At 37.8% G+C, this 19,085-nt stretch overlaps 1 protein-coding gene across 1 annotated transcript; it reads right to left on the bottom strand.

The window, feature by feature from the left end:
* Window positions 1–542: 542 nt before the first annotated feature.
* LOC116262095 (phosphatidylinositol 4-kinase beta 2-like) lies at window positions 543–17,091 on the bottom strand. The gene is made up of 17 exons (XM_031641171.2): window positions 16,811–17,091; window positions 15,199–16,695; window positions 13,872–14,063; window positions 13,704–13,752; window positions 12,562–12,694; window positions 11,873–12,413; window positions 7,282–7,362; window positions 7,066–7,188; window positions 6,112–6,181; window positions 5,249–5,346; window positions 5,074–5,178; window positions 4,288–4,341; window positions 3,211–3,354; window positions 2,894–2,947; window positions 2,719–2,793; window positions 1,447–1,530; window positions 543–1,368 (listed from the first exon to the last, which is right to left on the bottom strand). The coding sequence occupies exons 2-17, from the start codon at window positions 16,444–16,446 to the stop codon at window positions 1,267–1,269; spliced, it is 3,153 nt and encodes a 1,050-aa protein (XP_031497031.1). The 5' UTR covers window positions 16,447–16,695; window positions 16,811–17,091; the 3' UTR covers window positions 543–1,266.
* Between the last annotated feature and the right edge of the window lie 1,994 nt (window positions 17,092–19,085).

Raw genomic sequence — 19,085 nt, 5'->3', positions numbered from 1 at the left:
CCTTGGTTACATTACATGCAAGGCGGCTGGGCGAGTAAAGGTCCCAACATGGATACCCTATATTAGTTTTCTTTCTTTGGTTGACTATAAAAGTTCTCGGCCCCTTATTTCCATCATTATTCAACCGTACTTGATCTCCCTTAGACTGAGATGTGAACGAAGCCCATTTCTATGTTGGTTTGTACAGGCAGAATGAACATTACCACCCACTCAACGAAATTGGTGCAAGATAGCTCTTCCACATTTTCAGTTTAACTACAAAAAAGAAAAAATGGTGCATCTTGAGGATACAAAGTTTTGGACGTGTTTCTGTCACCGCCAAAACTTTGGATGCATTTTTAAAAAAGGATTCTCCAAATTAAAACCTCAGAATTTTATTCCTTGCGACTGCACAAGCTAATCGATCATAAAAATGGTACACATAAAACAAACAGTATACTGCCGATTTTTCTTGCAAGTGAAAACTATCTTTCTACCCTTAAAAACGAGAGGCTGCTTCTCAGTAAAACTTCAGCATTTCACTATTATACCAGAAGAGAAGATAACATGTACAAAGCTGCATTTTCAATAAGATATTGTACAGCAATTGCTACACAGGAAAAGCTATCGCAACCAACCTTGCGGAAAGAAAGAAGCATAATGAATTGAAAAGAAAATATATGAACACCGCAAATCTCAAGGTTTACAAGAATGAAACTGTGAGACCATAACACTGACGCTGGGAAGGGAACCAGAAGCATTTTCTGCCTTTGGACACATCAGAGGAACAGCAAATAACTCGAGAATTTCTCACAATCTTTGTTCCCACAGCTCCCCAGCCTCCTTGGTGTCCACCGCGTGCTCCAGTTTGAATAATGAGGTCGAACTCAAATGGACTAAAAGCTTACTGAGCTACCATGGCAATGCCCCAAAGGAGATCACCTTTTCTCTGTACAGGTTGCAGGTATGCAGTGCAGGTTGGCTTTTACAGATACAATACCAACTCCTCACTCCAAACCAGCAAATAGAGCCACTTGGACCAAAAAGAAGTCAAAGGTACTTGTACCACAAACCACCAAAATTATATTGCTTACGGTTTTTCAACCCTGTATTCTCTCCCCTATATGCAGACCATGAAGTCGTTTACTCCAAAAATATAGCTGCGTGGCCATCGCATATCTACAAGATGAGCTTCACAATAACCAAGATTAAGAAGGCCAAGCTTCACCTCAGAACCTGACAGTGAAAAGCATGTGCTGAATTGCCCCATAAAACACCCTTGGGAATTCACAAAATGCCATTCAGAACACGCTGGTAATAATCATATTGCCTTGTCCTCCAGGCATCTAAACTGCTGCTGATCAAAGAAAGGACCAGCGACACACATTGCTGCTCCAAAAACATATACTGTTGTAAGAATCTGATTGAAAGTAACAAAAACAAATAATGCACAGGAACAGGAAAAACCTCCTCTGTTAAGCTCAGATGGAATCGTTTCCTCAAATTCTGAATCGTCCGAGGGCCACCTTTAAAACAGGGGAAGCCTGAATCCTGGCAACACAATGGAAGATATATGTCAGCTAAGAAAATGCCACTGGTTGGGTGCAAGACAAAATTAACCTCTCTCTGAATCAGAGTCTTAGAGAAAGAGTGTGAGTTATGCCATTTAGCTATGGTAACTCAAATTTGTGGATTTTCTGAACATTTTATCCAATTCTACACCGTAAATGCATTCATCATAATTCTCATTTGCTAAGAATAGATCCACATACCATGCCTTCTTTATTAAAAATAATTTGCTGTGTGTGGTATTATGGAGATTTTAGGCCACTAATTTTCAAATATGGTATTTATGAAAGTTTATAGGCCATCAATTTTCAAATCTTTGCAGAAACCTACATACTGATCGTAAATGAGCAAATTGATGTTGTCTCTTACCAAACAAATTGCCTACACACACAGTGTCTTATGCATCTACTTACTGAAGGAGCATTGAATGGCAGTCACCACCTAAGTCACACAGATGGGCCAAAACTGGTGAAGCACCTGAGTGGACTCGGGTGTGGGTGTGGCCCGACACGGCACCCGACTCGGTTTCACTGAATCGGGTGCTGCTGACCCTACTTACTCTTGTTTTTTCTTTTCTTTTTTTCTTTTTTTTCTTCTTTTATCTTTCCCCTTATCTTGTTTGCTATCCTTTCTCTTTCCTCCCTCATTTTATTTAATAAAACATTTGAATTTTGTATAAGATAAAGGTAATCTTGATAAAAAAACTAACAATACACACACATCAAATTACTTACATAAGAGATTATATATACATACATACATATATATATATATATATATATATATATATATATATATATATGCCCTCGCCGCACCCGCACCCATGTGACATTGGTCACCACCTGAGCTGATTATCTACTACAAGAAAATGTTATTTTTTCATACCCAAACACATGATATATTGATATGTGATCACCAATTCATTGCCACAATGCTGCCAGTGAATTCATTAGGTATGCATGCCAAAAGAGTCATTTAATAATTTTACCTATTTGCTGCTACAAGTCTAAAAGGCTAAAATATTCAGCCATGGATAGAGCACCTCATTGTGCAGGTAAAAAAACACAACCAAGCATAGTAGTTGCACCATCATTAACCATGGGAATTTTTTTTAAAAAAAAAGAAACATATGCAAGATGTTTGCAGATCTAGAAAAAAAAATATATACACCTGCAGCATTTCAACAAGCAGTATGATGCGCTCTGCATGTTTTCGACATGTCAAAAAGCCTTGAATACATAAAACCTGGAAAGCAACAAATGGAACAAGGTTCAACAGTGTAAAGTTAGCATAGCTAAATGGCTATCAAAATTGAGAAGAGCAGTTTACAAGACAAAAATATCACCTTGAAATAGTCGAAGAACTCACTAGGGGTTCCCTCTGCATCAGAGTCCATTACCTAGAAGAAGTGCTTCGAGGTTCAACCTTGAATCTATTCAGAGCACTTAGAGAGCGTTTGGACAAAGGAACACTTCGTGAGTGACCAACAAATCTACCCCCAAAAACTGGGGCAAATTCATAGAGCAGTAGAACCCAGCATTCCATGAATCTGCCCCAACATTTGGGCCAGATGCATTGGACACTTGCAAACTGTTCCTTTATCCAAACTGCGCCTTAAGGTACAAAATTCAAGCATGACAATTTCAGAGTGAAGAATTTCACCTCAAGTAACTCACGAGTCAACTTGAATGGGGCACTTTCAAAGTTGACACCACCAGGAGAATTTGACAACATAAAGCCAAAATCAATATGGATGATATGACCTTCCTCATCCAGCAAGAGGTTGCCATTGTGACGATCTTTCACCTGAAAATAAACTACCAATATTATGGGTAGCCTACAAAAATGCAAATTGCTTGTAAGACATGCATTTCAATTTTCAGCATTTAATGAGAAGTCTGGAAAGCAGGGTCATGAGAAGATAATAAATTGATAATGCATCAAACTGATAAGCCAATCGGTTGATAAATTAGCTTTGATTAAATGCACTGATAGATGAAGAACATAATGCACAATGAGAGTGGAAAATAAACATTGTAACACATATTGACAATATTTTGAAAATCACGGTATCATCGCCAAAACAGTCTGACATGATTTAATCGGAAAATATCTGCGATGTTCAAAATATTATCAAAAATATAGCAATAATATTGCTAATTTTTCCATAAAAAACTCTTGTATATGTGTTTTAACTGTATGTTGTCCTTCTTTGTTCCTTTCGAACTCTACAACCCATTCCCAATGTTTCAACATTTTCGTAAGAAAATTAGCCGAGAACTCATAATTTCATAATTTTCTGATTTCCTTTGTACATTTTCCAGTTTGAACTTTGAACTTAAGAAAATTCCCCAAGAGAAACAACTTTATGGATATATACATGGGAAGCCTGGCTGACAAATACCCAAGAACGATATTTGGAACAGTGAAAGCAACTACTATTATAGATCATTCATGAATTCTTTATGGACAAACCCTATGAGACATTTAGCATTAAAAAATCTCAAAGCCAGTGCTAGAGAAGCAAGAAAAATGTGAACATGAAGGATAAAGCAGGAAACACTACAGTCATAATTTTGCTTCAAACTCAGGCATAAATACCAAGATTTTAAATGCTAGGCTCCAAGACTTAACTAAAAGAAGAATTTAGCACCTTACATGAAAAGATCAGAAAATCAAACAGGAATTAATAAGATATAAATGAGAAAAGAAAAGGACAAATCAGTCTCCAAGATGCACCTGCAGAAGGTAGCACAATATGGAATACCCAGCCATGCTCTCAACAAAGTTTCTCTGAAAAAATATCAAAGCCGTAAGAATCATAAGAGCTAAAACACATGTGGAATATGTCACAACAACAAGAACAGAGATCACTTAGACAGAAAAAATCGAAGATCACCACTAGAATATGTAAACCAACTATTCATTTCAGCAGGAACACCATTCGATTTGTATCGACGGAACGATGAAAAATATTCAATGAAAGGCAAAATAGACCCACTATATGTTCTACATCAAGTAATATGTGACATAGGAGGCAACTCAACGAACATAATATTAGGCTCTTGACACCCAAAGAGCCATAAAAACTGAAAATAACTGATTATGGATGAAACCGCGATATTATTCACTAAAGATCAGAATAATGGATACATCATCAGAGAGTAAAGCACATGAACTTCCATACATTTAACCTGTTTGTAAAAACTCGGCAGCACAAAGAAGATCCACTTGAAATCAAGCTCAAAAATATCGCCTAGTTATGAAACAAAGAAAGTGCAACTCAAAGAGAAGTCTTCTACGTCATGTATAACACAAGAACCTAGAGAGTCAATAAAAGAAAGAAGAAATGGAAATATTGTATCAGCATTTTTTGTCTGTGTCTCAACTAGGTATTTTATGAGGATATAAAGCAAATAAGACACCAACATCTTTTTCAAGTGATAAAAAAATAATTCTGCAGACCAGGTTCAAGACAATATAGCAACAGTGCAAAAACAATAAGCAACACAACAAAACCATCACCTGGGCAAGCTTAAAACCAGGAGAATTTTCTTGAAATTTTGCAGAAAAAAAATCACGCAAGCTTGTGATATTAGGGAACCGACTTTTGAGGGCATGTAGTGAAGCCTGCAAAACAGAAGTGTTAAATCTGACGATACAAGTATCATTCAAGTTCTGATTAGTAAAGGAGAAGTACCGTATCAGGAATTGTTTCAATCAGGGCTGTGTAGGATGATGTAACAAGGACTTCATATGGCCGCAACCAAAGAGGCAAACCAGCTTCCTGGTATATATCTGAAATTGCATTCAGATCATTACTATGTCTTATTAATAAAGCAATACAAACCGATACCATAAGGTAAAAATATTCACATAATTTCAGTCATTGGTGCACCTCTTGTATAAAACATCGCTAGTGACTATATTCATTAGGTAGAACCTTAGAAGGGAACATTTCACTTCAGAAGCTCTAGGTACATTAAAAATTCCAAGGAAACTATTGCTATAAAATAAAATCAAACATTCAGACAACAAAGGAGAAAGACAAGACCAAACAACAATCATGGTCAATTGGTCATGCAAGTAGAGCAGCACAAAAATAATGAGCTGAACATTCCATGCAGATATGCACATTTGCAAGCATATGATCTCATATTATAGTCACAAATAACATTTCAGAGTTTCAAACAGCGAGGTTTTTATCGGGTATAATACTACGGCTAGCTTGAAAAAAAGGGGGAAAATGGTAAATTTATAAAAGTTTAAAAAGAACTAAACATGATGGGAAAATAAAATAAGTGAGAAACTACTAACACAAACATCAAAAAATAAGTAGATTTGCAACAAATAAAAAATACACAATGAAACAAAACTGTTTGGCATTAAAAAAATATGAAAAAAAACGTGTTTTTTAAGTTTTAAATGGAAATTTTATTTATCACATTTTTTCACGTTTTTTCAAAAAAAAAAACATGTTTTTGTGACACTGCTTCATATCCTAACTACAACAAGCATTTTCCTCAGTGCTGTAAAGTCGTATTATATCTGTAAAGACCATACCGTAGAAATGAGCTATGAGTTGAGCAGCAAGGTGTTCCTGCCTGCAGTCATCACCACTTTTAACAATAACCTGTACACAAAGATCCAGAGAGGAAGAAAGAAAAGAAGTCAAGGTCATTACCATAATAAATAAAGCATGACTGCATAACATGTATAATCAATATTATCATAAATGAACCATGAAGGAAAATCAACACATGATGAAAGTGCATCAGAGAATATAAAGGACCAGTATTTTTTATACATGCAACAACTCCTGATACAGAGTAAAAATGGTAAATTACAAATGTGATTCTTAGTACACAAAAGCAGGTACTCCAATGCAGAAAAACCTAGACGCTGTCATGTAGAGAATTACATGTGCAGGTCATGAATATGAGCATCAAATCAGACCAACCTCCTTGAATAAGCCAATACAAATTTAAAGAGTCTCAAAGCCAGTCAACTTTTGCATTCTATTTCAATACCTTGCATATTTGGATACAACAATAAATATTACAGTTACTTCATTTCTTGATGCCTCATTCCTCTGTGAAATTACCATGAAATAATCAATTAAATGAACAGTTAATTGCAAACATCAAAAACAAGGGGGTTGAGTGGGATGAACATGAATAGGCTGCTTTTATATATGTGTGCACGTCAGGAAGAGGGAAGGATGGCAATAAGCACTGTCAAATTAACATGAAATAGTCAATCAAATGAAAAAGTTTAACTGCAAACTCCAAAAGCTAGAGGATTGAGTGGGAGGAACACGCATAGGCTGCTTTTATATATGTATCCATGTACATGAACATATGCAGCAGATGCAAAATGATGGAACAAATAAGTATATCTGATTTACCTACTTTTTCTTTCAGCCAATCTAAATGGAGCAGCAAATACTGAAATGTGTACTTCAGTTACCAATATTTTCATCTAATACCTAACAAACTTCCAAAAATTTCAACTTACAGAACGTAAATCCCAGCCAGGCGACTTCCCATGGGCTGATGAATTACGTATCCTCTCTTTCTTTGCCTCCCAAAGCTCACCTGACAAGGCATCAGTAGCCTTTGGAACACCACCATTAGAAACCTGTACTCCAGTGACAAGCAGCTGGTTAGACAGCAATCTCAGCAGACACTAGATAAGGAAGCATCAATTAACGGAAATCATATGTAGAATCACCTTAGGTTGTGTGTCTGTCGAACCCTGACCTGGCTTTTTTAATGGAAGTCCAAGAGGTGCCTCCCCTTTTGCCGCAGCAGCCTATTCCAAAAAACAGCATTTAATTAATACCAAAATTTCTTTGCCAACATATGTAATTTGCAAAAGGAATGTCTATTTCTTTGAAGACTAATTACCATCAAACAGAATCTATGTGAAGGTCTGATATTTAAAAAATAAGAATTGCAGGACTCAAGATTTGAACACATTAAACAGCTGTCGCTTGAAGTAAGAACGTCTATAAAACTCGGAGAAAAACTTTTTGCCAGCGTGGAAAATTATAACAAGCAACAAGCAATCCTTCATGTATGTTCTTCATTTCTAAGTACTAAATATTCATTCAAAATGATGCAAGCCTATCTGCATTTTGGAATGTAACTAGCTACTGAATGTCGTGGAAATGTGTCGGAGCCCTTCGCCAAATGTTCGCTAGACAGGTAGAGTCTTTGTTACGCAGGTACTCCTCCTAAGGAGTACCCGCACGGTACCGGAACGGGTACGCCACTAGATGCGGCAGTGGTGCGGCCGCACCGGGTACAGTCAACGAACTGAAGGCCATTTTCAACCTTTTTCGGACTTGGTCAACGTACCGAAAGCCAAATCTGTCCGCTTTTATTCTTAACGAGTTTTAGATTTTAACGTGTTAAACTATTTTCACGTGAAATTGTTCGAAACCCTTAAGCCCAAAATTTTGTTCGTCTGCTTTCTTCTTCGTCTTCTCTCATGCACGGCGAACGATCAACCACGCACGGCGGCCGGCGACCACGCACTGTGACGGCTGGCGACGGCGACAACAAACGAACTCCGGCGACGGTATTCGGGTATTTGCTTGTTTTTTCTTCTTTTTCGTTCGTCTGCTTTCTTCTTCATCTTCATTCACCGGCGATCGGTGACGGTAGGCGGATGTTCTCCAGCAACAGCAAGTGGTGATTCTCAAGCGAACGTCTGTTTTCTTCTTCATCTTCTTTTTTGTTCGTCTCTTTCTTCTGTTCCCTGTTTTTTCTGCCCTCTTTTTTGTTCGTCATGTTTTGAACGACTAACATTTTTGTTCGTCTGCTTTCTTGTTTACGTTTTTTCTGCCCTCTATTTTGTTCGTCACATTTCCACTTCCATCTTTGTTTGTGCTTCACCTCAGTTGAGCAGTAAATTTGCGCTTAGCTTTTGGATACAACTCGTGTCTTGTTTTCTGAAATGTGTTGATTTCTTGCTAGGTGTTTTTCATATAAGTTGTAATGGCTGATAAAGGAAAAGAAACACTGCCTACAAGTGGAAGTGGAAATGTAGCAAGCAGCAGTAGTAGTGTTAATACCGCTGCAGTAGAGAAGGATAATCCATCTCAGCCTCTTTGGCGCTATGTGAAAAAATTAGGAAAAGGACCAGGTGGTAGTGGGAATGTAATTTTTTCTTGCAAATTTTGTAATATGATGTTCACTGGCTCTTATACACGTTGTAAGGCACATTTGTTGCATATCTCAGGCATTGGAATTAGACCATGCCCAAAAGTTACCAACGAGGAGATTAAGATATTAAAAAAAGAACATGATGCAGCTGAGACGAAGAAATCTTCAGCCAAGTCAAGTGAACTATTTGTTCCCCTTTATGCTATTGAAGAAGATGAAGATACTTCAAAGAAAAGAAAAAAGAACGTGGCGATTGGAGCTACCAAAACATTAGCACAAGCATTTAAAAGTATGAGAAGGGCAGAGATGGATAGAAGGATCGAAAGGTTCTTTTTTGCAAGTTCACTTCCTTTTAATGTAGTCAGAAGTCCTTATTGGAAAGATGTTGTTACAGGTTTGGCTAATTGTAGTTTGAATGGTTATGTACCCCCGAGTTCAGAGAAGTTGAGAACAATAATTCTTGCAGAAGAAAAGACAAACATTGAAAAATTATTAGAGAAGAAGAAATTTTCTTGGATACAATATGGAGTATCCATTGTTTTTGACGGGTGGACTGATATACGAAGGCTATTGCTTATTCGCTTGATGGACCAATCTTCTTGAAATGTGTTGATGCATCTGGGGAGTATAAAGATGCTGAGTATTTAAAAGGGCTATTTATAGAAGTCATCAAAGAAGTGGGTGAACATAATGTTGTGCAAATAATTACTGATAACGCTCCAGTTTGCCAACGAGCATGGATGAATTTGGCAAGTGATCTCAAGTATAGTCACATATTCTGGACTCCTTGTGTGGCACTCAGTATAAATCTAGTACTTAAAACTTAAAAGTATTTGCAACCCATCAAAAGATTATCCAAATGCCGGTTTGTTGTGTTCATGGATTGAGGAGCTTGAGCATGATGTTAGAAACATCAGAAATTTTGTTGTAAACCACAACAATGCACTTGCTATATTTAATAGGCATTCTGATTTGAAATTGTTGAAGGTAGCAGAGACTCGTTTTGCATCCATTATTGTAATGATAAAAAGAATAAAGCAGGTGAAACATGCATTAAGACTTATGGTGACTGACAATGATTGGGAGTTTTATTGGAGTGATGACATTGTGAAGGCTCAAGAAATTTAAAACTATATTTTAGATGATGAATGGTGAGATAAAGTTACATATTTTCTGCAGTTTACAAAGCCTATTTGGCTGACGCTGAGAGAAGTTGATAAAGAAGGGCCCATGCTTCATAAAGTTTATGATATGTGGGATAACATGATTGAAAAAATTCAAAACATCATTTTTAGACATGAGAAGAAGAATGTTGCACTTGATGATTCTGAGTTTTTTGATCATGTGCATAAAATTTTAGTAAAGAAGAAGGAACAAGCAATAACCCTTTGCATTGTATGGCACACTCCTTAAATCCCAAATATTATGGGCAAACATGGTTGACAGGAGGTATTGGTCGTGTTCCTCCTAATCGAGATCCTAAAATATCAAAAAATAGGGAGATATGTTGGGAAGACTATATTCTGATTCTCATCGGTTGAAGACAACTAATTCGGAGTTTGCGAGCTTCTCTGGTGGAAGAAATGATTCAATACAAGCTGCAATGGCAAGAGATGAAGAAGATCCTGTTAATTGGTGGTTGTGTTTTGGAGCATCGACACCAAATCTCCAACAATTTGCATTGAAGTTATTATCTCAACATGCAACCTCTTCATGTTGTGAAAGAAATTGGAGCACTTATTCTCAAATTCACAACATCAAGAAAAATAAGCTAACTAGTAAGCGAGCAAAAGATTTAGTTTATGTCCACTCCAACCTACACTTACTTTCACGTACTTCAGATGATTACAGGTATTTCTTTCTTTTTGTATCTTTGATATGTATACATATAATATCTTATGTTGGTTGTTTAAAGATAATATTAACTTAAATCATATTTTGATTTTGTTGCAACTTGCAGTTCAGGATCATCCAAGTATTAGGATGTTAATCCAGAGGACATTGACGTGGACCTTGAAGGAGAACATGATTTGCATGCTCTTAATATGGATCTTACAGAACATGTCGTTCCTTCTAATATTGATGATGCGACTGAGGAGAATGAGAATCAAGGCTGATAAATTTTGGAATATGAATTATGATTTATATGTTATTCTGTTTGTAATGTGCGAATACGTTATTCTGTTTGAAATTTTTTGACATATATATGTATGTGTGCATGTGTGTGTACGGCCGTACCCCCGCACTCAAGTTTTTTAAAAATGGTCTGTACCCGTACCTATGTGACATAGGGTAGAGTCGTAGATGATTCTCAAGTTTCAACAATGTTTGCAAAGACTCTTTCGAAATATGTTACTTGTTGAACGACACAAATTTCTCACCCAATCACCATAACACAGGAAGATGATACGTAACAAATGATGATGGAATCATTTTTGTGCAATGCTGGAAAGGGATAAAATTAATGCTTATTTCATAAAATGTATTTGAGTCTCAACCATTGATTTTCTCTTTGTTGATTAATAAACTACAATCTCCATTGGTTCTACAATCAGCAGATATGAGAATACTTTTACGCTATAAAGACTCAAATAGTGTCAGCCACAGCACTAGTTTCATGAAATTACTAGAATCCTACTTTCAGTTTTATCTGTTTTTTGTGTCAAGAACATTTCTTCATATACACAAGGTCCACATAAATTCCAGCTTAACTAAGAACGAAGAAGAGAATATCCATTTTCTATTGATAAGCAGAACTTAGCATTTTATAAAAAACTTTATTTTTAAACTTTCAAGTATATAAAAATGAAGCATGGGGATTGTTGTCCATGTCTACAGATGCAGGCTATCAATGAAGCCAGCTGCCATTAGGAAGGGGTAACATTGTCGAGTGTTATAATTGGTGTCAGAATAGATGAAAATGGAGAAAAACAGGTCACTGTGACCAACTTTTACTAAACCTATATGGCATGCTTTAGAGAAAATACAAACTAATAAAATTGATAGCAAGTCAACATTAAGATAAATGATTCAATGCACAAACTAAGAGGGTAGAGTGTAGACTACAAAGAAGTAGGACTCTTACAAGACATTGTATCCAAAAGAAGTTATAGAAAAAAAACCCTACAATCAAATCACACTTACAGGCGCACCTTTACTTCTTCTATAGCAATTGTGCTTGGAACACGTCGGTGTTCCTTCTTCCGTGGTTGGTCTTCATCCACAACATCTTCCATGTTAACACCAGGAACTGCTGTAAGTGTGACACGTACCCAATCTGACTCATCATTTGTGTCTCTGCAGTCCGATTGTTGGGCTGGGATCTGAATATTCCCAATGGTCTGGCATCCACTGATTCCAGGAGCATCTGTGGAGGAAGGTGATGAACTATGATTGTTCCCATCACCACCTAAGCTCACTGATTTATTGTCACTCGAATATTCAAAATTTTGCTTCCCAACAGAAAGGCTAACATGAACAAATTTCACTTTGGCCTCCCACAAATGTGTCATTGCTTGGTCAATAGCAAGAGAAGCAGATCTTAACATCTGATCAGTACTAGTGTGATGCACATCTTGAGAGTTCCAAAGTGGATATGCCCATGGAGGAGGCTTCTGCAATTGTACATCGCCATTTGCTAGGGGTATTCCTCCACGTGAAAGCTTTTGAGCATCAGCCTGCCCTTTGTTATGACTGGAAGGTACATATTTACTATTCAAATTAGATGAATCACCAAGTGAAGCTTTTTGCATGTGAAAGAAAGCATTTCAAGGACATGTAGTAAATGGCCCACTTGAACTCCCAGAAATAGCATAACAAGATCAGAATACTCAAAAAATACCTTGGGGGTTCACCTTTCAGAACCTCCACACATATCAGGTAAGGTGCTTTTTCCCTTGAGTTCAAGAGGATTGCTTCATCTTCAGGAATGTGAACAACACGAAACATGTCCTTTCCCATAGGAAAGCAAACTCCTAAAACAGGAAAGCAAAGACAATAAGCAGATAAATATATTTTACATAAGCGAAAGAGAGGGAGAAAGAGAGAAATTCCTAAATGATAAAGCTTAGTCGATAACATAGCCATACAATATTGTTCTTAACAATGTACAGAACGTTTTTCCAGAAAACTTCTAATTCTGTTTTTCAGCAGAAGATCTCAAAAATCTCGAAGAGAGAGAGAGAGAGGATAATGAAAAATAATAAAGGAGAATGAAAAGTAACAAAACTATGGATTCTCTAATATATTCTTACATATTATTCACAAACATTTAGCAAAGTTAATTAAAAATAAATAAAATAAACACAAGGTATCATGGTACTATAGTGATATATACTTTGTAGTGATATATTATTCAAAATTTCAAATAACCTTACGAAAGGGAGAAAAAGGGAGATTAATGCATGAAGGAACTAACTTAACAAGAAGTCATCCAGCTAAACAAACGAACAAGAAGACATATTAAAGATGCACTTCATGTATAGAAAAAAAAGCTGCAATGTATTTATTCAGCACCAAGTATGTTGCCAATTTATGAAATGTCCAGATAAGCACTAAAAGAGAATATAATTCAGACTGAAACATGACTCATATGAATTAAGCACAAAAACAAACAGAAGCAGATGTAGAAAAGTCTCAATCATCCAGAAACGTCCAGGAATTAAAGTGCAAACACATTTTTGCAGTATGAAGAAATGCAAAGGTCTTATAATGAGAACAGATCTTGCCATTCCAACAAACAGATACGTACAAATCATATCAGCCGATGATAGCCTCATGTAGGTCACTTACAGCAAGAAAACAAATAATTCCAAGGAACAGCTCAAATTTTGGTGCCACATTTGCTTGTGGTTTGTGCAAGTACATGCAGAAATGAGTGAAACAAAATAGTAAAACCTCATGCAAATATATGTGCAGTGTATCAATTATGAAAATGAAGGTAGTAATTTATTAGAAAAGAAAAAAGATAGCTAGCTGGAATACCTCCACTATCTTCAGCAGCCGTAATGTGTGAATTGATCTCCCCAAGAGACTACAAACACAAATCACAACATCAACTGATCAAATAGTCCATAAACAACTCCAGGCCTATCAGGTAGTTAATAGTGTAGGACAAAGGGCATGAGCCAGATTATGCAAGAAATAGTATACCTCGCGAAGGGCACTTTTGCGTTCTTCCATGGGAAATATATCTACTAAACCAGACGATGTATCACACAAAGACTGGACAAACTCCAAAGAAACATGATATGCCCCCTTACGAATTTGGGACGTAATATTATTTGGCAATGGAGGCTTGGATGGAACTTTATCATTGCGCTGCCTCGGTGAACCAGGACGTTTCTAACATGTAAAAGCAGATGAACTTTTCATTATAGACCAGTGTAGCAGGAACAAGAAAATTAACAACCAACTGCAAGGGAACAGATTGTGGCAGCTAAAGCAGCAAAAACTGTGTCAAATAATACCTTTTAGACATACAGTGCCTACCCATAAAAAGTATTAACGAACGCAGATTTCAAACTTGTGAAATACCCGTGACACAAAAGAAGAGAAAATAAGTGATGCTACGACTTGTTTATAGGTTGACAACAGAGGGCAATATAATACAATCTTTGACCTGACTTTTCTAAATATCTAAAGCCAATAGCATTTATTATCACTTTCTTTTTTTCTCAGTAAAAGCATGAAGCGTTTTGCCTAAAACAACATACTTAACAACATAAGGCACTATTCACCTAACTGTTTTCCTAACATATAAAACAAAACAGCAGTTCATGCTTTGTTTCATGCTACCTGTAATTAGTAGCTAATAGCTATACAGAACACAGAAGAATCCACCTATCCCAAACCAGACTCCATCAATTTTATGGAACAGGAACTTGTGCTGTAGCCTGTATCTGTTTGTTGTAGATCAAAATAGGAAATCAATTCGCTCTATGTAGACAAAAGCACATATAGACACTCACCTAGGCGCCTGGTGGCGAACCTCTTGACTTGGCAGAGTGCCTAAGTACCCAATTTAGAAAAGGATTAAAAAAAAAACTTTTCTCTTCTCTTCTTCTTCTTCTCTTCTGTTCTTCTTTTTACCATCTTTGGCCATCTAGGCACAGCCAAATCCTTTTGAAAGTGCACTGCCTAGTGTTCTTTGCTACATAGAATTTGCTACATACCTGAATTGGTTCTCCACTAAGTTTCAGCTTGAGGAGTCATTCTACTCAATGCTCTAACTTCTAAGTATGGGAACATGTTGTAACTATGACGAAACTGATAATATACCAGCTTAGAAGCTAGTTTCAAGTGTGCAACTGTAACTATATTGTATCATGTGTAACTCAGGATCCCACCCCCATATCACAAGGGAGGACATGACACGAAGTGCTGAAATCCAAAGAAGGCTTTAGAAAGGAGTTGTAGAATACACAATCATGACTAAAGAAATCAAAATATGGTTCAAAGTTTGCCAACATATGCTTACTTCTTTCTGCATCTTGGAACCAAACAATTCTGAGTCCTCAATGGACCTATCCCGGTCACGGAACAGCCTGCGGAAAAATTTTTCTGTTCCTGGACTGCTATCAAGAGACCCTGGATGTCCATTTTCAGAAACTGGAGTAGGTTTCTCTTCCTCTGGATGCACCCGGAGCAACTTGAGGAATGACATAAGGTCTGAGCGCTCATCATCTTCACAGCCACCATCTTCATCCGCTCCATCATGCCCATCTTTCTTCTCATGGTGATCTTCATGTTTTTCCTTGAATATCCTCCGAAAGAAACCTTCCTTCTCATCTTCTTCACTTGATTTTGATCCTGATTTTTCATCAACTTCACTTCGATCACGAAACAATCTCTTGAAAAACCCATCTGAGCTTGTCGTCAACTCCGCTTTGTGAACAGGCTTAACCTCATCCTCCTTAAGCTCCCTCAGGATCCGCCGGAAGAAGCCGTCTTGGTCCGAATCTCTTGTCGAGTCTTTTGACTTATCCACTTCCTCATCTTCCTTCTCCATCGATTTCCTGAAGAACAGTGCATCCCGAACTTTGGGACCAGGCATTAACTTTTTCAGAACTTTCAGCGAGGAGTCTAACTCATCTTGACCAACTTTGTTCTCCACTTGTCCAGGTGAACTGCCAGAAAGAGGCGATGGAAAAGAAGCGGACCTCTGGGTAGCTGGTGGTGAAGAAGCTAATGAAAGCAACCGCTGCTTCGAGGAGAGTATCTTGCTCAGCACCCTGTTCTTGGCATTGCCTCCGGGACTCGACGGAGGATTCTGCGGGCGGACCAGTGGTGGCCAATCCCCCATAAGGGTAGCAGCAATCTGGCACTTCTCCTGAATCCTGCTTATCCCTTCAGTATCGTCCGAATCCTCTAGTTCGGCCAGCAGAAACCAATGAACCTTAAGCGCTATCTGGAGCGACTTCGAACACATATCAATGACAAACTTATCGAGTGATGGACTGGGTTTATGTACAAGCATGTAGCAGATCTGGAACAGATAGCTCTCGATTCCAGAGAGCGGCAAACTGTACATTCGATTACAGAGATAATCCCGAACGCCTGGATGGTCATGTTTATATAGATAACTCACTGCAATCCATTCGCAGAAGAATGCAGAATCGAAGAACCTGATAAGCCAACCGCTGTCTCCGTTCCCGGTCGGAATTCTCGTAATCTCCCTCGGAAACTCGTCTGATTCTCCCCGTGTCAACCCCAGAAGGCGCACCATGATCCACACCAATCGCTAAAAGAGAACCCTAGTTCCTTATTCGGAAAGGGCTTCCTTCCGAAACCCTCAAAGCATCTTCCCGATCACCATTTACCCACGGCGTCTGCCCCTGAGCCTCACTTTCCCCGATTTTGATTCACCAAACCCTCCAACACCAAAATTCGAATCATCCGGAACCCTAATTCCCGAATGCTACTCACTCAAAAGCTCAATCCCTCCAGCAACATCGACGATCATCCCAAGCAAACCCTAGAAACAAAACGGATTCCTGATGCAACCAATACGGAAAGCCGAAGCACCAAAAACAGGACCTGGAAAAAATCATCTAGCACAACAAAAGCGCGAGAAATCAAGAGCCTCTTACCAGAACAGCTCCAATGAATTCAGAGACCGACCCCACCTCCGCCGGATTTGTCGATTCCGGAGCCGGAAAATGGGAACGGAGATCTCCTCTCCGGAGGCAAACCTCCCCTCCAAAAGAGCTGCCTGAAGAAGAAATAGAGTCGAGGAATTCGCCGGATTGAAATTCTTCTTTTTCCTTTTTTTCCCTCCTTTTTGATATTTTGTGCGGGTTACGACGGGATTCGCTCCCTCCTTCGCCTTCGCGATTAATAATATAATAAAAGGGACTCGCCGCTGTCATTTGCAGGCGAGGAAAAAAAAATTGCTTTTGAGAACACGAACCGGAAAATGGGAATGAGTTTGCTTTGTGGAAAATTTTCAAATAAGCCCAAAATTTTACAATTAATGACGTATTTGTGCCTCACTTTTTTGGATTACCTGATACAGAGTCCATTTTTTTTAACGCTGCTGTAAACGGTAAAAGTCAGTCTTCCCAGCTTCCGCTAAATTTTCCTGCTTTTCTGTCCAGCTTTTTACACTTTTTTAATAGGTTGTGTTAATTTAAATTAAATATAAATAAATAATAAAAAGTTATAAAAGTATAAGTTGGAGACTCTAAATCGAATCTGCCCTTCACATAGCTTCGATGGTTGCAGTTAACTTTAGTTCTAATACTTGATCAGGCTTGAGCTTAGGTACTAGGACTCCTTATTCTGTTGGATTTGTGTCTCCTTACAAATATAAAAAAGTCTTACTTGCAATGTATCAGGTAAGGATGGGAAGCATCAGTAGGGCTGGGCTGGGTAGGGCATAAGAAGTTGGCTTAGGTCGAGCAGCCCGTGACCGCAGCCCAGGCCTGGTCCGGCCTGACTGATCGAAACCTGGGCTCGAAGCGTAGACCGGCTTAGCCTGATTAAAAATATATATATATATAAATATAATTATTTATAATAAGATATATATTATTATATGTACTTATATGGAAGGATGCCTAAGCTGACATAAATGTGTTATTTGGCAGCTAAGCTAAAAGTAGGTTGGGTTCTATGTTAGGTGGCTGGCTAGCTTCTACTTTTTCACTACAAGAGTATTTTTCATTTTCTATTTAAGGCTATTTTGTGAGTTTTATTTTTGACTTTATAGAGGAAGGACTTATAATTTACTATCAAATGCATTTTTGTCATTTTTGAAGCAGATAGAAATTTTTTACTGTTTTATATTGTCTCATTGAGAATAACGGCAAGCAATCCATGGCGGAGGACGAAATGTCCAGGGCAAGATAACGTATTATTGGTCGTGTACCACCAACATTACCGCTTACAAGAAAATCCAACTTCTAATACAATATTGGAAAACAGGCCTTTAACTTTTCTTAGTTTGGCATACCATTTTGTTTTAGATCACCCACTCCTCGGGTTAAATTTTAGTGACATTGACTGCAATCACAGAATAAACATTTCTGATGGGTGGTAATGTACTAAGCGGCAAAGTGGCCGGCTTTTTATAAGGACTCGTATTTTCGAATCTTGGAGTGATCACTGTCACATCTCAGTGTGCTTTTCATTTAAATTGTAAAAGGTCCTGAAGCATGCTCCTGAATTTAGGGAAGCAGGCACAGCGAGTTCAGTTGCGTCTCTTAAAAGCGGTGGATTGAACTACTCATCTTTCGGGTTAAATTTTTAGTGACATTGACTGCAATCACAGAATAAACATTTCTGATGGGTGGTAATGTACTAAGCGGCAAAGTGGCCGGCTTTTTATAAGAGCTCGTATTCGAATCTTGGAGTGATCACTGTCACGTTTCAGTGTGCTTTTCATTTAAATTGTAAAAGGTCCTGAAGCATATGCTCCTGAACTTAGGGAAGCAGGCACAGCGAGTTCAGTTGCGTCTCTTAAAAGCAGTGGAATGAACTACTCACCCTTAAAATTGTTGTTTTTCCATACTATAAAGTGTGATCGCATCATTGAAAGGTGTATCATGCATCATCGATGTCCCAACACAGCTTAAGACCCATAAACAAGAGATATTGGAGGGTCCTGGTGTCTTCTTCTTCAAGCAGTGAATTCTTAACCTTCTATTCTTCATCTGTAAAACACTTTTGGTAATAAAAGGAGGACGGGAAACTTCCTCTTTTATCTTGAGAAGAAAGACTTTCAGCTGCTCTTTTTTTCCAAAGTTGCCAATAAATCTAACAACTCATGCAAATTTGGTTTTTGGCCTTTCTAATAAGGTTAAGCTAGTATTTTGTCTACTTATTGAACTAAAAGTTAAACTAGTTCATTTGATTTCGACAAAC

Source organism: Nymphaea colorata, chromosome 10 (genome assembly GCF_008831285.2).
Source record: "Nymphaea colorata isolate Beijing-Zhang1983 chromosome 10, ASM883128v2, whole genome shotgun sequence".
In the NCBI taxonomy this organism is placed as follows: Eukaryota; Viridiplantae; Streptophyta; class Magnoliopsida; order Nymphaeales; family Nymphaeaceae; genus Nymphaea; species Nymphaea colorata.
This window is presented reverse-complemented; position numbering and strand designations above follow the sequence as displayed.

Bases quoted from the DNA above. Each gene is read 5' to 3' on its own strand.
- LOC116262095 (XM_031641171.2), bottom strand. From the start codon at position 16,446: ATGGTGCGCCTTCTGGGGTTGACACGGGGAGAATCAGACGAGTTTCCG. The intron at 14,064-15,198 runs GTAAGCATATGT...TTTACATGTTAG, and splicing joins GTTCCAAGATGCAGAAAGAA to AAACGTCCTGGTTCACCGAG. The intron at 3,355-4,287 runs GTGCATCTTGGA...GTTTATTTTCAG, and splicing joins TATTGTGCTACCTTCTGCAG to GTGAAAGATCGTCACAATGG.